At 44.8% G+C, this 13,854-nt stretch overlaps 1 protein-coding gene across 5 annotated transcripts in view; it reads left to right on the forward strand.

The window, feature by feature from the left end:
• Nucleotides 1–13,113, forward strand: part of GRIA1 (glutamate ionotropic receptor AMPA type subunit 1) — a 277,525-nt gene extending 264,412 nt beyond the window's left edge. For 3 of the 5 annotated variants that reach the window (XM_024576848.3, XM_045185121.2, XM_045185123.2), the window contains 2 exons: nt 6,186–6,320; nt 10,275–13,072. In XM_024576848.3, the coding sequence (XP_024432616.1) occupies nt 6,186–6,320; nt 10,275–10,475 (336 nt within the window). In that variant the 3' untranslated portion in view covers nt 10,476–13,072. Of the gene's footprint in view, nt 1–6,185; nt 6,321–10,274 lie in introns of all 5 variants that reach the window. The other 2 variants (XM_024576849.3, XM_053926920.1) reach the window with 2 other exon arrangements.
• Nucleotides 13,114–13,854: the final 741 nt, after the last annotated feature.

Below are 13,854 nucleotides of genomic sequence, written 5' to 3' on the forward strand. Positions count from 1 at the left end.
ATGGCCCGGATTCTGCTCAGGAACTACTAGGCCCCCCTTTTATCAACTTTTTTTTTTTTTTTTTTTTTGCAAATGAGACATCAAGCTTCTGTCATCATCTTTTACACTTAAACTAAGGAAGCCACTTGGATTGCAGATTCCAAGACCTTTGGCTACAAGTGGGGCTCTCTATCCAGGTACAAGTGTGAATTTGTGATAAGTTCAAGGAAGATAGTCACATGAGCCAAAGGCATTGTTTCTATTATAACTCACAGGCTTTAGAGGTGACAGAGAGCTGAGAGGATTCAATCCCACCCTACCAAAACTTTAAACATTCACATACCACCCATGTTATTATTTGCTTCTTGTGTTCCTTTAAATCTACTACCTTTGTTATTACTTTAATTTGGTTTATATAAAAAGTAGCAGTGCTACACTCATAAATAGAAAATCAATATTTCCTGCAAAGAATAGAAGGCTATCACAAAAATAAATATAATGAAAATTTTAAAATCTTAATTACAGTTGAAATTGAGGCCTATTCTCTCTTAAAAAGGAAAAGCAATAAATGAGAGAGTTAGACCAGCACCAAAATGAGACTTTGCCATTGCCTTGATCAGAAAGATTCAAAGAGAATGGAAAAGAAAATAATACTCACCTTCCCGCCCCTACCTGCAGCAAGGCCTAGAAGGCAGAAGGAGTGCAAACTGCCAACTCTGTCCCTGCACTGAGTGCAAACCCCTCTCCCTGTCCCCCTCACAGGTAAAGAACATTTGCCACCTGGGAAGACCTGGGAATCATACAACGATGCTATGCTCTACTCACTCCCTCACCTACCCACTACAGGCTGCCACACTAAAGACACTCCCAAGAGGCAATGTCAGAGGGACACAGATAGGAAAACATTCTTGAGACAACGAGATGCAGAAAGCACCATGGAGTCTCGGGCTTCAGCTAGAACTCTGCTCAAAATCAGGGTTCCCAGTCTCTATAAGGCAGAGCAGTGGTCTAAAGCACTGGTCCCCAACCTTTTTGGCACCAGGGACGGGTTTTATGGAAGACAATTTTTCCCTGGACTGGGTTGGAGCAGGAGGGGAGGGACAGAAAGTGGAGCTCAGGCACTAATGGGAACAAGCTTCTCTCCTGCCACTCATCTCCTGCTGTGCAGCCTGGTTCCTAACAGGCTATGGACCAGTACCCATCCTACGTCCAGGGGTTAGGGACCCCAGTCTAAAGAGAGCCAGTGACTTCAAGGTGAATCTCCTGGGAGTTGGGTGTGCTCCAATATGATAAATCCAACATACAGTAATCACCCAGATCAGAGACTGAATGCTGAAATACCCTAAGTCCTCCCAAGCATCCCTTAGCCACACATCCTAAATCTCCCATCGCTGCCCTAGGAGAAGGGACTAGCCAGAAACAAAGATTTTTCCTTTGAAACTCTTTCTTTGGGTCCATGAGTCAGAAGCACTTTCGGGGACAGTGGGCTCAATTTTCCTCTCACACACAAGACCCCTGCTCTCCAGTGCATGCTCCAGTTAGAGATTCAGCTCACAACTAACGCCACCTGTGGAGACACCCACTTTACCCTCGGACTGGTGCTTCTGTTTGGAAAATTCCTCCTACTGGGGAAGAGGCCTCGGCCTCAGCCAGCCCCTGTGCTCCCCGCCACGACCCACACTGTCGCCCCGCGTTCCCTGCTGCATTGCAGTGTTGTTCTGAGGCAGGATGTTCTGTGGTGCATTGTACAGCAGCCGGTCCCTGAGTACACACTGCTGAGGAAAGCCGCCCCCACAGCCCTTACTTTTGCAGCATCTGCCTTGCCAATTATTAGTACAATGGGCCAATTTTCATCCTGTGTTGCTCTTGGGAAAATATGCAGGCTAGGGAACTGGCCTAGATTGGAAATGGAACAGCAGAAGTTGCCAATTAACATGAGTTCGTTTTTTGCTCCCCTCTAGAGGTTAGTCTCTAGGGAGAATTTATAAAAGGCATGATCCCAGGCCCTCTAGGAACTCCTTAGATGCCTCAGATCTCTGGGGCTGGCACGAGTGTCAAAAGTCACTTGGCATAACACTCTGTCCAGTGCCTGAATCCCTTAGATGACCTCATCAGCTTCTTCCTGAATACATCCATGTTTGAGGAACTTACCCCTGTCCATGGCAGGGCATTCCACCTTCAGACAGTGAAAAGGTTTTCCTTTAGTGAATCAAATCCACCTCCCCATAGCTTCCTCACTTTGATCCTAGCTAGTGAGTGAGCCTAGCCATCCACTCAGTCTCCACCCTCAGGTAATAACCAGCCTCTCAGGAAAATGGCTCACAGGCCAAAAACTATGCGCTGGAAAAGCACAAGAGAAAGCCCACTATAGCAGAAAGTCTACTGAATGAAAGAGGGGTTGGGCTTTGGGCCCTGCAAGGCAGCATCAGGTTACAGGGTTAGCAGGTAGAAGGCGGGCAGCAGCCCCTAAAACTCCGGTTGTATACACATCAGAGAATGTGTGGAATTCCTGTGGAATGCAGAGAAGAGCAGAGTTGCAGCCTTTGCTACATAGGGGTTCACACCCTCACCAGGAAGTTAGGAAGGAATGGAACCATTTGGAGAACACTGAAGCTTGGTCCTTATTTAGCAGGCCCTTGCCTTGCTGCCTTATTTAGGGCAGCACAGTCTCTGTTGGGAGGTGCTGGTGTTATGGCCAAAGGCCTTGGCTTCTCCCTAGAACTTTCTATGTATGCCATTTCAAAAACCTCCAAGTTTCTCTGCCTCAGGCCTGGCTCAAACCTCCTCACAAAGACTCATGCAGGCTCCACATTCTCGGAAGGGATGCTAGCTCAGAAACACAGAGGGAGTCTGGGACAGTCCCCGATTACATGGGAAGAGCAAGGGGGGAAATGTGAAAAAGAAAAAAACCTCCTTCCGGAGTAGCAAATAAGAAAACAGGTTAAGGAGAACAGATGAAGGGGGGGGGGGGCGGGGGAGATTATCACCATAACAACAAGCCCAACAATCCTAAAAGATGGAATTTTTGTTTTTCTTTTCATCTGTCATTCTCAGTACTGTCACTCTCATTCCCCGCCCCCCTCCTGGTGGAAGACAAGTTGTATCTTTTTCACTCCCACCAACAAGCTGCTTGGCTTTTGGGAATGCAGCTGCCATGGGATGGGAGGAAAATGTGGTCCCCCAGAGAGGTGCTCAGGAGATTCAAATTCTACCTTTCCCCTTTCCCCAGGCATGGCTGAGAAACTTATAGCCCATGAAACATGAACACAGATGTTTGCATTCAAATCCACAAAGAAGTCCCCTCTTGTAGGGACAAAATGGGCCAAAGAAAGAGTCAGAGCTCTGGTATTTCGATAAAAGGGATTGTTGTCTGTGCCTTAGGTTACCCCATAACATTCCAACAAAGTCAGTCAAAGAGAGTCAGTAAAGGCAACTGAACAGAAGACCATGATCTTGAACCTTCTTTGAAAGAACTAAATTCGATGCTATCAAAAAGCTAATGGCACACATAAGGGACATCACAAAATCTTGCCCACATGTAAACTCTTTAATTGCATGGGCAAAGAGGACACCACCACCAGCGCTTCATCCCATACCCTGTCAAATTATGCCAAATTTAGACAGTTGTGCTACATCTAAGTGTGTCTTCCCTGAGTCTTCCCCGACCCCTGCTACTACAGAACTGCCCTGGCATAGAGAAGGGTCAGTGGCACTATGTGTTCTCTAAGGGGAGAGGTGGCAGTCCCAATACCATCTGTTTCCCTCTTTATGTGTATGGGATGTGTCCCCCCACACACATACACTGCCACCTCCATGGGCCAGAGACCTCCTTCAGAAGTGAGAGATGTTCTCCGTACGTGGACATAATCAAATGCTCAGTCACTAGACCTTCCTCTTTCTGCAGTTATATAGAATATGTCCCCTAACCACACTTCCGTATGAATATCTAGCCCTGCTTCCTTCCCAGATATACCAGAGGTGGACTTTCCACCTTCTACAGCCAGGAAGGCAGATGCTCCCTTAGGTGTTTTTTTAAAATAGTAGCAAAAAAAGACATCCATGACTCTCTTATCCTTGAAAGCAATCTACAACCATGGTGAACCTAAAAAGACCATGGGGAAGGAAACAGAAACAACCTTCGTGGCCAAAGAGGCATGGCGTACTTCAGCTAAGGAAAGGCCTGTCAGCTTGTGAAGTCAGCAGGACTTCTTCCTCTCCTCCCAGCCTCTTGTCTGCCACCTTCCCCCAGGCCTGTTCCCCATCCACCCCCTCTGAGCATCAGTCACTACACCTCCCGCCTAAGGTGTGAGCTGTTAATACATTCACATGCCTCCCCACCACACCCCAGCCCTATCCATACAGAAAAGTTTTACAGGAACTTCCACTATCCATTATTCCACCAAGGACTCTGAATTACTCTCCAGAAGCAGAATTACAGACCTCCTGAACAACAAATAGGGAGACATTTTGAGTGTTCTAAAAAATCATGCCAAGTGGGAATTTAATTGTTCAACCAACTCTTGAGCCAACCACCATATTCATTGTTCCCCATTTCCTTTATTGGACCTTTATACCAGAGCAGGAGAAATTCGATTCCTTTGAATAATCATTTCCGCTACTTCCAAAGCCAGAATATGCCTTGCCAAGTGTAACCCACATTCAAGAGCCATCTGCTTTAGCAATACAGGAAGCCACCAAAGGGGTATGCTTTAGATAATCCTACAGCTCTGCTGGTCAAGGCTGCTTCTGGGGAAGGCAGGCATGCTGCTATTTACCAGCCGCAGTCCCCAAGCTTAGCCCTGCCGAGTCCTGTAAAATGCACCAAGTAGAACCAGGGCAGAGGTCAATGACTAGGTCAACAGGCCCACATTCTAACAGGCAGATGTTGAAGGAGTCCCTAGAGCAAGACAGTTCACCCTTTGTGCAACCCCACTTTAAAAAAAAAAGAGAGAGAGAGAGAGATGTAAAAGTTTTATCCTATCCAGTGTCACCAACCAACCAGTCATGGTGTGTGCCTGTGCCAGCTGAGGCATGCATTTTTCATTCAATGAGAAACTTGTTGTACCTGAGCAAACAATACAAGTAAAGGTGGTAGGGCCATCACGACATCTGAGGATGGGTATTCAGGACTTAAAGATGTTCTCAGGTCAAGAACTGCACTAAGCAGTTTTCTGCTCTCCCTGGGCCACCACCTGCCACCATGACTACCAGTTTTGTTCAGTTGTTCTCTCACCACTTGGAAAGATGCTGTCCCCCAGTCCCCACTTGTGAACCCTACTAGAGGTGATGGAACTTAGGGATCATATCTGATGGCCTTTCTCAGTCTCCACCAAGTAAGCTCTGTCACCTCCTATTGGAGATGGGTACTTGTCCCCAGACCCCTAGAAATTATGCACCCTGCTCTATGACCCTCTCATCCAAAACCAGGGTAAGATCTTTCACCTCAGGCAACAGATTTCTAAATTCAGCCACCTGAGTCTGCCTACAATGTTTCTTAGCAAGCACCTCCGACAGAAAAACGACACCAATTAAGCACAATTATTAGGATTTAATAGAGCCATTTTTCTACCTCAGTGCCTTTTTACTATGCCAAGCCCCTCGTTTTTTTTCCTAAATTAGGACTCAGAGCAGTAAGTTAAAGATATACATTGGTAGATCTCTATTTTATGTGCAATAACTGTCTTATTAAATTGAAATCAAATGTACATCTAGGGGAAAGTTCATTTTAAGTACCAACTCTCAGGAAAATGCTCAGAGATATAAACAATAAGCAAAGCAAATGTGTTGCTGAGCAACAGACAGGTTGGGGGCAGGAACTGAGCTGAAAATGAAAGGACAGTTTTCTGAAAGAATGGGGTAAGCTCAAGGGCACAGATCTTGGTCAAAGCTGCGCTAAATTTCCTGTGGCATTTCTCACCCCAGAACAGGCATTAGGGAGGAAGGAAATGTAATTATGAATTAAACATAATCAGGGATGCTTGGAAAACTGTTACACAGAGACACACACACACACACACACCCACTTGGGGGGGGGAGGGTGTTTAATACTTTGTCATTGAATAAAAAGCCTTTCCAACTATTATAAATGTTAAAGAGGGTGATGGGGTTGAGTGTATGTGTGTAGATATGCTGTTATTTAGATCGTCTCTAGCCTCTTGGCTCACTTTACTCTGTCCCCTCCCCCCTTTCCCTGCTCCTCTTCCTAGGACAAGACGAGTGCCCTGAGCCTCAGCAATGTGGCAGGCGTGTTCTACATCCTGATCGGAGGACTCGGACTAGCCATGCTGGTTGCCTTAATCGAGTTCTGCTACAAATCCCGTAGCGAGTCCAAGAGGATGAAGGTGGCATCATCTTCCCAGGCCTTTTTCCTAACCTGTTGTTTCACACAGCTGGGTTTCCTGGGAGTCCCTCTACTAGAAGGGGTGGGAGTGACAGGAGGTTGAGCGCAGCCCAAGGCAGGGTGCAGAAAGCTGTTATAGGAAGGTGACAGGGAAAGGGGCAGCTGTGAAGAAGTAAGGAAGATGGGAAGGAAGACAATAAACATAAGGCCCAAGAAAATAACTACTTCAGCCAGAGATAAGGTGCTGAGATTAAAAGTTAGGAGTTGAAGTGGACAGTGAACACAGCATGAGGCAAGAGTGATCGCTACAAGGGTAGATTCTTGCTGAGGTTGCATTAACAGAAATGTAGCTCCCAATATAGGGGAGAGGGTGTCTAACCCCTGCAAAATGGGTGATCTTGCCATGCTTGGTGAATTAGGTTGGGGGATAGGGGCTGGCGCAAGTCAGAAAGGCTCCCCTGAGAAAGTGATGTTTAACAGACTTGAAGTGTGAAAGAAATGAACCACAGGAAGAGAGTTGGCAGCAAAGGCTGCACAACAGTGTCAGAGACCCAAAGACCAGAACTCTCGCCTGGAAATCAGAAAAAGGCAAGGGGGACCAGGATACAGGAAAACTGAGGAAAGAGAAAAATGTGAGAACTGGGGACTGAGAGAGGATTTAGGCAACCAGAACACTAGTATACAATTTAAATTGTCACACAGTAGGAAAAATATATAACCTAAGACAAACTCCAAACTGAATAAAGTCTCAGATGCTGCCTGGAAAAACAGACCAGAACCTGCTTAGCTGATGTGAAGGACAACCAGGGTCTTTATTATTCACCACCTTGCTCCCAAAGGAAAATAATCCCTAGCCTCCCCCACCCCCAGGAAAGCCCTTTCATAATTGCATATGGCTGTGCTAACATGGGCTGTGTTTAAGCCACAGCAATTGAGACTTTGCACATTTCCATGGAATTAATGAGCAGCTGACAGACTTGATGATGCAGGGATGGGGTGGAGAGGTGGGACATCCACCACAGCAGGCAGCCACTCTCTCTCAGCACACACGCTGGGATGAGGTCATCACTGAGGTTTGAGCTTTTATTGGGGTGTTCTATGATGTGCAGAGGCTTCCCAGACTTTTCACAGAAAAGCAGGCAGCTGAGAACTTAGGATGCAATCACCACTAGAGAAACGGAAAGAGTCTCTCAAGAGCCAACTCTGGATTTTTGTTCACCCTTTTCTCCCTGAGTATCAATTTTGAAACAACAACTTTAAGGATAAAATTTAAGAATGGCTAGTATTTCAAACATGGACAAGGGAGAACCATATTTCCCAGAAGAAATGGCATCTGCTTAGCTACAAGGGGTAGGAAGAACCACAGTTAAAAGGCTCTAGCCCCCATTCCTGTAAGCTTAAGCAAGTCAGTCATAAGTCCTCAGTTTTCTCTGTAAAGTGGATGAAATAAACTAGATCAGTGTGTTTCAGCCTGGTTTATATATTAGAATCCCCGTGGGTAGTTTGTAAAACTCAAGGAGTCCAGGTCATACATCAAACCTGTCAAGTCATCATCTCTAGGATTAGGTCTTAGGCTTCAGTGTTTTTTACCCCAAAACTCCCCAAGTGCTTGCAACATGCAGCCAAGTTTGAGAACTAGCGATATAGTCATTTTTAGCATTGCTTTCTGCTCCAGAGTTTTGACTCTGTTCATCTCTTCTCCTGAGACCCCATAACCATATTAGAAAGGAAGCCAGTGAGCAGGCAAGGCCTACTCCCATAGGTGTGTGGAGTCACTGACCTCTGACCAGTACTCACCTTCCTTAAAAACCATTTCTCAATGGCATGACATTGGAGGGTTTTAGCTACACCCTGGGCCAAGTTCTCTCACACTTCAATAGGCAGCAATGCTGACTGTGCCACCAACCTTCTCCTTTAAGATAAATTCAACAAGTACCATCAACTTCAATGGAATATTATGGGAATGTGTAAGACCTTTTGAGAAACAAAGCCCAAGGTCATCAGTGTGAACTTTAAACATTTTTTTTTACTTAAGGGAATGAGGCAAAGAAAATCATAGAAAACAGACATTTCAAGCTAATCAATAGAAGGTTCCATATTTCACAGACACACGCAAAGTAATTTTCTTTTCAACATTTTTAACTGAGAATAAGTAACCATTAATTCCTTGTGCTTTCATTTCACATTTCCCCCATAGAGCATTACAGTGGTCTGTATTTGGCCTTGACACAAAAGAATGCAACCCAGGTCAAACTTGCTCTTCAGTGGAGGACAGCCAAGGCAGAATGTAAATAAATCAACTCTGTGGGTTTGAGGAGGAGAGAGAACCAGTGTGGGTAGAGCATCATATGGGGAAGATTTGCCAGAATTATTGGTTTTAAAAAGAAATAACACTGAAAGACATTGCCAGGATCGCCAGCAATAAAAGAATACTCCCACCAAAGTATTGCAGAAAGAACAAAAATGTGGTCAAAACCACTCTGTTTAGGTCTGTCTGGCCACAGTAGGTAGACACTCTTCTCTGGTCACTAGAACCATGGCAATGTGCAAAGGAGAAAGCCACAAAATTTCTAAGAAGGATCCTAGGAGGCTCAGTTTTCTTAGACAAATTCAAGACTACCAATTAAGCATCTAACTGTAAGCTGGATACTGGGAGACAGTTCAGGAATAAGAAGACGTGGCCCCACTGCCCTCCAGGGAGTTAGCTCCCTTAAAGAAGATGAAACGTACACAGCTGCCAAGGAACTGTTACGCCACAGAATGTACAATGTATGAGTACTAAGGTGGGGGGGGCTTCAAGAAGAAGGTGGGAACAGACTGCACCTTGAAGGAAGTAGGGTTGGTCTGAGAGGAAGAAACCTCTCAACTTATAAACAATTCTTCTCCTTTATGTGGATTCCTACCAAGAAACCAAGCCCCACCTCAAAAATTCTATGAGTATTTCTTAATGGGAAGTTAGAGCAACAGGAAGAGATAAGGGTTTAGATTTCATGTAATGAAATTTCTTTCTTCAAAGGGACCAGAACAGAGCCCTTCCTCTTGTCTGGCTCTAGTCCCATATTGTGTTCTTGAACCCTCCACCTAACTCATCTGGTCCTGGAGTGATTGTTGGAGTTCTTTTTATATCTAGAATTCCAGCGTTCTAGAATCACAAGCTTATGTTAGCACTGATCTGAGGTGTCAGTCTAGAAGTGCAGGGTATATGTGCCGATGGGAAGCACTTGACAGATAATGATCTCTGCAATGCATCCACAGATTTTTGGCACATGCCCCTTTCCAACTACATTTTGCCTATTGTATTATTCAAAGGAGTCCTGTATTTCCTTAACACGTGCTGCTGGCAGTAGGATAGCATTTCCGTGAAGTAAATCAGAAGTAGGCTCTAATTTTGACCCAACAATAACATACCCTTAATTTTTAACATTTCAAATAATTTTTCACACAGTGGCATCACTTGCTTAAAAGCCTACATACATAAGGAGATAAACACATTTTATAAGCATGGAGATTAAAAAGGTCTAGAGATGAAAGGAGATACGCACAAGGTCACACAACTAGTTGATGTCAGAACTGGAACTAAACTCCAAGTTTCCTAAACCCCATATCCAGACCCTTTCCACTTGGTTCATGTTGCTACATTTATTATCATCAGTGCAACCATAGCACTATTCTAACTTTAGAACAGAATATAAGAACCAGAAAGGATCTTAGAGATCACCCTGTCCAGCAAACCTTATTACACAGAGAACATGAGGTTCAGAGAGGGGATCAGACTTTTCCAGAGCCAGGAAACAGTTATGTGAGTTCATGGGAAGTCAAAATTAGCATTACAGATTAGGAAAGGAGTTCGATGGAGAAAAGGATAGGGGTGCTATTTTAAGTCCAATGTTGACTCACTCTCCTTGCCAATCATTGCCAAGGACCTGGGGAAGAACCCCATGGTCCTCCTGAAAAGGGTTTCTGTTTGATCCCACAGCAATCCATCAATGAAGCCATACGGACATCGACACTCCCCAGAAACAGCGGGGCAGGAGCCAGTGGTGGCGGTAGTGGAGAGAATGGCCGAGTGGTCAGCCACGACTTCCCCAAGTCCATGCAATCAATTCCCTGCATGAGCCACAGTTCAGGGATGCCCTTGGGAGCCACAGGATTATAACTGGAGCAGATGGAGACCCCTTGGGGAGCAGGCTTGGGCCCCCCCAGCCCCATCCCAAACCCTTCAGTGCCAAAAACAACAAAATGAAACAACCGCCACCAACCACTGCGACCACAAGGAGGATGATTCGACAGATTTTCCTGAAGAACTGGAAACCATTCTACTATCCCGTTTCCTTTTTTGATGTTCTTTCATGCTGTTCCGTTGCTAAGTAAGGATGATAAATAACACTGCACTGCAATAAGGGGAGATAACCCTGTCTAATAGAGCCTGTGTCTCTGACAATGGAGTCACCAGAACACTAATGAGGAAACTGTACCATTTTCTTTTAATTTGCTTGTTAATGTGTCTTAGTTTGTGCAATTTTTTTTCTTACTAATATTCATGGTTTGCAGGTTCTGTTAGGCCCCTTCCTTCTCCTTACTTCTTATTCCCAACTCCCTACCCATCCCTCTTCAGTTTTCAGGTTGGAGATTCACAATTTGTTCCACCTTAAAAGCAAGGAAAAGGAAAAAAAAAATAAAAAGCAACCTTCAAACTAGTTCGCCATGGGAGCTCTCCAAGTTATCCTCCACTCCATGGCTCCAAGCCCTAGATGGAGACAGAGGTCGTTGAAGAAGTGAGCTGCCGCCAGAGGACTGCCTGATTTAGTTGAGAATACGTAAGAAAAGCAACTCAGACCAAGGGTGGTGGAGAGGGCAAAGGCAGGTGTGCACTCAGAGGAGGACTCGTGAAGTTATTGCTGGAAGCCCAGATAAAGCTTCTTTTAATAAGTAAGAGCCATCTCATCGGCCTTAGGTGGAATGGTATATTTTGTCCCAGAGTCAACCTTAGCCCTGAGAAATATGCCCTTCTGACCACGCTCAAGCCCAACAGCACCCTGGTGGCTGAAGGGCGACTGGCCTCCTGAACCAAGTAGAGACTTGGGAACAGCTGACAGCCAGGAAGATAACACCCATGATTTTTGCTTTTCATTTGCTGAACATCTGAGCAAGAGCCCCATTGTGAAAGAGACTCTCTTCCTTTAGAGCCTCTGATATGGGGGGAAATGCTATGCAAGCTAAGTGCAAAAGAAAGGTGATAAAAGAATTTTAGAAAAGGAAGTTTCATCAAAGCCCACAAACAATAGGACCTCCCATGGTATGCCCTCTCTTGGGTTTGAGAGGCTGACCCAGAGAACTTGGGTTTTTATGTCCATATAAAAGTGTTATTTTAGCATGTGGCCAGATAGCATTCTGTCATCTTTAGAAGGTAAAATACCCTAGGCTGAATTATTTGGAGGGGAAAAGGGGGATGGATTAAACTGAAAATGACACTGGGGTTCTTAAGGTCCCTGATCCCAACTTTTAAGCCAAGGAAGCAGACCTTCCCCTTGGCTAAGACAGAATGGAGGTGTTATATTCCAGTGACCAGAATCAATACACCCAGGATTGTGACTACAAAGCTGAACTAAAGCAAGACTGGAGAGGTGACAGGGCTCATGAAGAGAAGCCCAGGCTGACTGCAACTTTGGTTGGGAGAGCACTGTTTCTAGCACATGCCTTTCTTGGAGATTCCAACTCTAGTTCTTGGGGCAATTGGCTTCCAGCTCTCCAGCTGCCACTCTCCTAGGTGCATGATTCAGTGTGTACCATGTATCATTAGCTTCTATGGATAACCATATTCTGGCTTGTTCCCTTACCCTCTACTTCTATCCAGTCTTCTCTGCTAGGGGTTATCATTAGCAATTGACAAACTAAAGGGTTTGGAGCCTGCCTGATTGGTTTCATCCGTGGATTCTCTCAGTGGGCACCCACCATCTCTATGTCCCTCCCATTCTTCTTTTATCAGTCATAGCAAAGAACCATCCCAAAATCAAACTCTTTGCCCTTGCAGCTCGAGTGTTGTCGTTCAGTCTCTCACGTGTCAATGTGGGCATGGTACGTGAAAAGCAGGACCCTCAAGATGGATTATCACTTTCCACCACTGCCAGCTGATGTCCTCCCAGCCCCTGCCCTCTCACCAGATTTTTCTCAGCTCTTAGCCTACCACTGCAGAATCTGGTATGACCCACCATTAGGGAATCTGCATTTCAGAGGAGTTGGCAATAACCCTCTACCATCAACATGCTTCAAAGACCTTTTGCCTTTGGCCTGGTAGGATACCTCTCCAGCTACTGAGCTCACCAGTAACCTGATCTGATAGGGAGAGGCCACTGATGCTAGAAATGAGGGCCTGTGCTCTGTGGGGGTCCAAGACTCCAGTGGAAAATGCCTTTCATCAATGGAGGAGTGATGGGAAAGACAAAAGCAAGAAAAAAAGTTAACTTGTATTATGTATTTTTACTACACTTTTCTTAAAAATAGAGCTATGGGAAAACTCTGAAAGAGATTGACATTTTTCTCAACAGGAATCCATACTTAACAGTTCTAGCTTTCATTAAATTTTGCTCTTTGGTACCTGGGCCTTTTATTTAACATCTATATTTGTTTTAATTCTCTTGGCAGACGTGTGAAAGGATTTTTGCTTGATCAAACACTAAATATTTTTTTGGTTTCTGGGTTTTTTTTCTTCCCAAGTAGTCAGGTTTATTTTTTTTCTTTTGGTATTTGCATAAAGTGAAAATATCACCGAGAATTAAATCACTGTGGATCCATTATCTACTTTTCATATTTGTCCATTCCATTTCTGTGCCATTTCTGAAGCCATAGCTCTAGGGATTATATGATTTTCTTACTGCTGAGCCTAAGTCCAGTACATTTTTTTTAATGGTGGCCACTACACATGACTCACAAGGAGATCTCAAACAAGTCATTTCAGCTGAACTAGATCATTGTAAGTTATTCATCCAAATAGGAAAAAAAAAAAAAAGACTGGTATTTGGTTTTCAAGGGCTACAGTTTCAACAGCATACAGAGCCACTTGCAGTGGTCACAGTACCTCTAGGGAACTGGTTGGCTCACAAGAACTGGAGTCCAAGTGTATCTGTGATGTACACAGAGTCACAACAAAAAACAAATCTAGACCTGGCTTGTAAGTAGATAATCTTGGTGCTCAGGACACTCAAGAAAGATGTGCTTTCTGTAAAGGATCTGACATTTGTTGACACTTAGACACTGATGCTTAAGAACAGCTTCAAGTGTTTTTTCTTTCCCAAGGAACTTTGCATATTAACAGGTGTCAGGGGGTTAAAATAAATGAAGGAAGCTCCAACAGTGGCATTTCAGGCAGCAACTACCATGGTAGAAAAGGGTTGGGGGAAGGGAAAGAAATTAGCAGACTTGCATGAAGCTTCAGGCACTGTCCACACCCACCTGCTGAAAGGTGACTACCTTTCACATCTAGGGTGACATGGAATGACGAAGCACTTAACACCAGCTGCCATGAGGAGAAACTGATC

The sequence above is a fragment of the Desmodus rotundus genome, chromosome 6, assembly GCF_022682495.2.
Source record: "Desmodus rotundus isolate HL8 chromosome 6, HLdesRot8A.1, whole genome shotgun sequence".
NCBI lineage: Eukaryota > Metazoa > Chordata > Mammalia > Chiroptera > Phyllostomidae > Desmodus > Desmodus rotundus.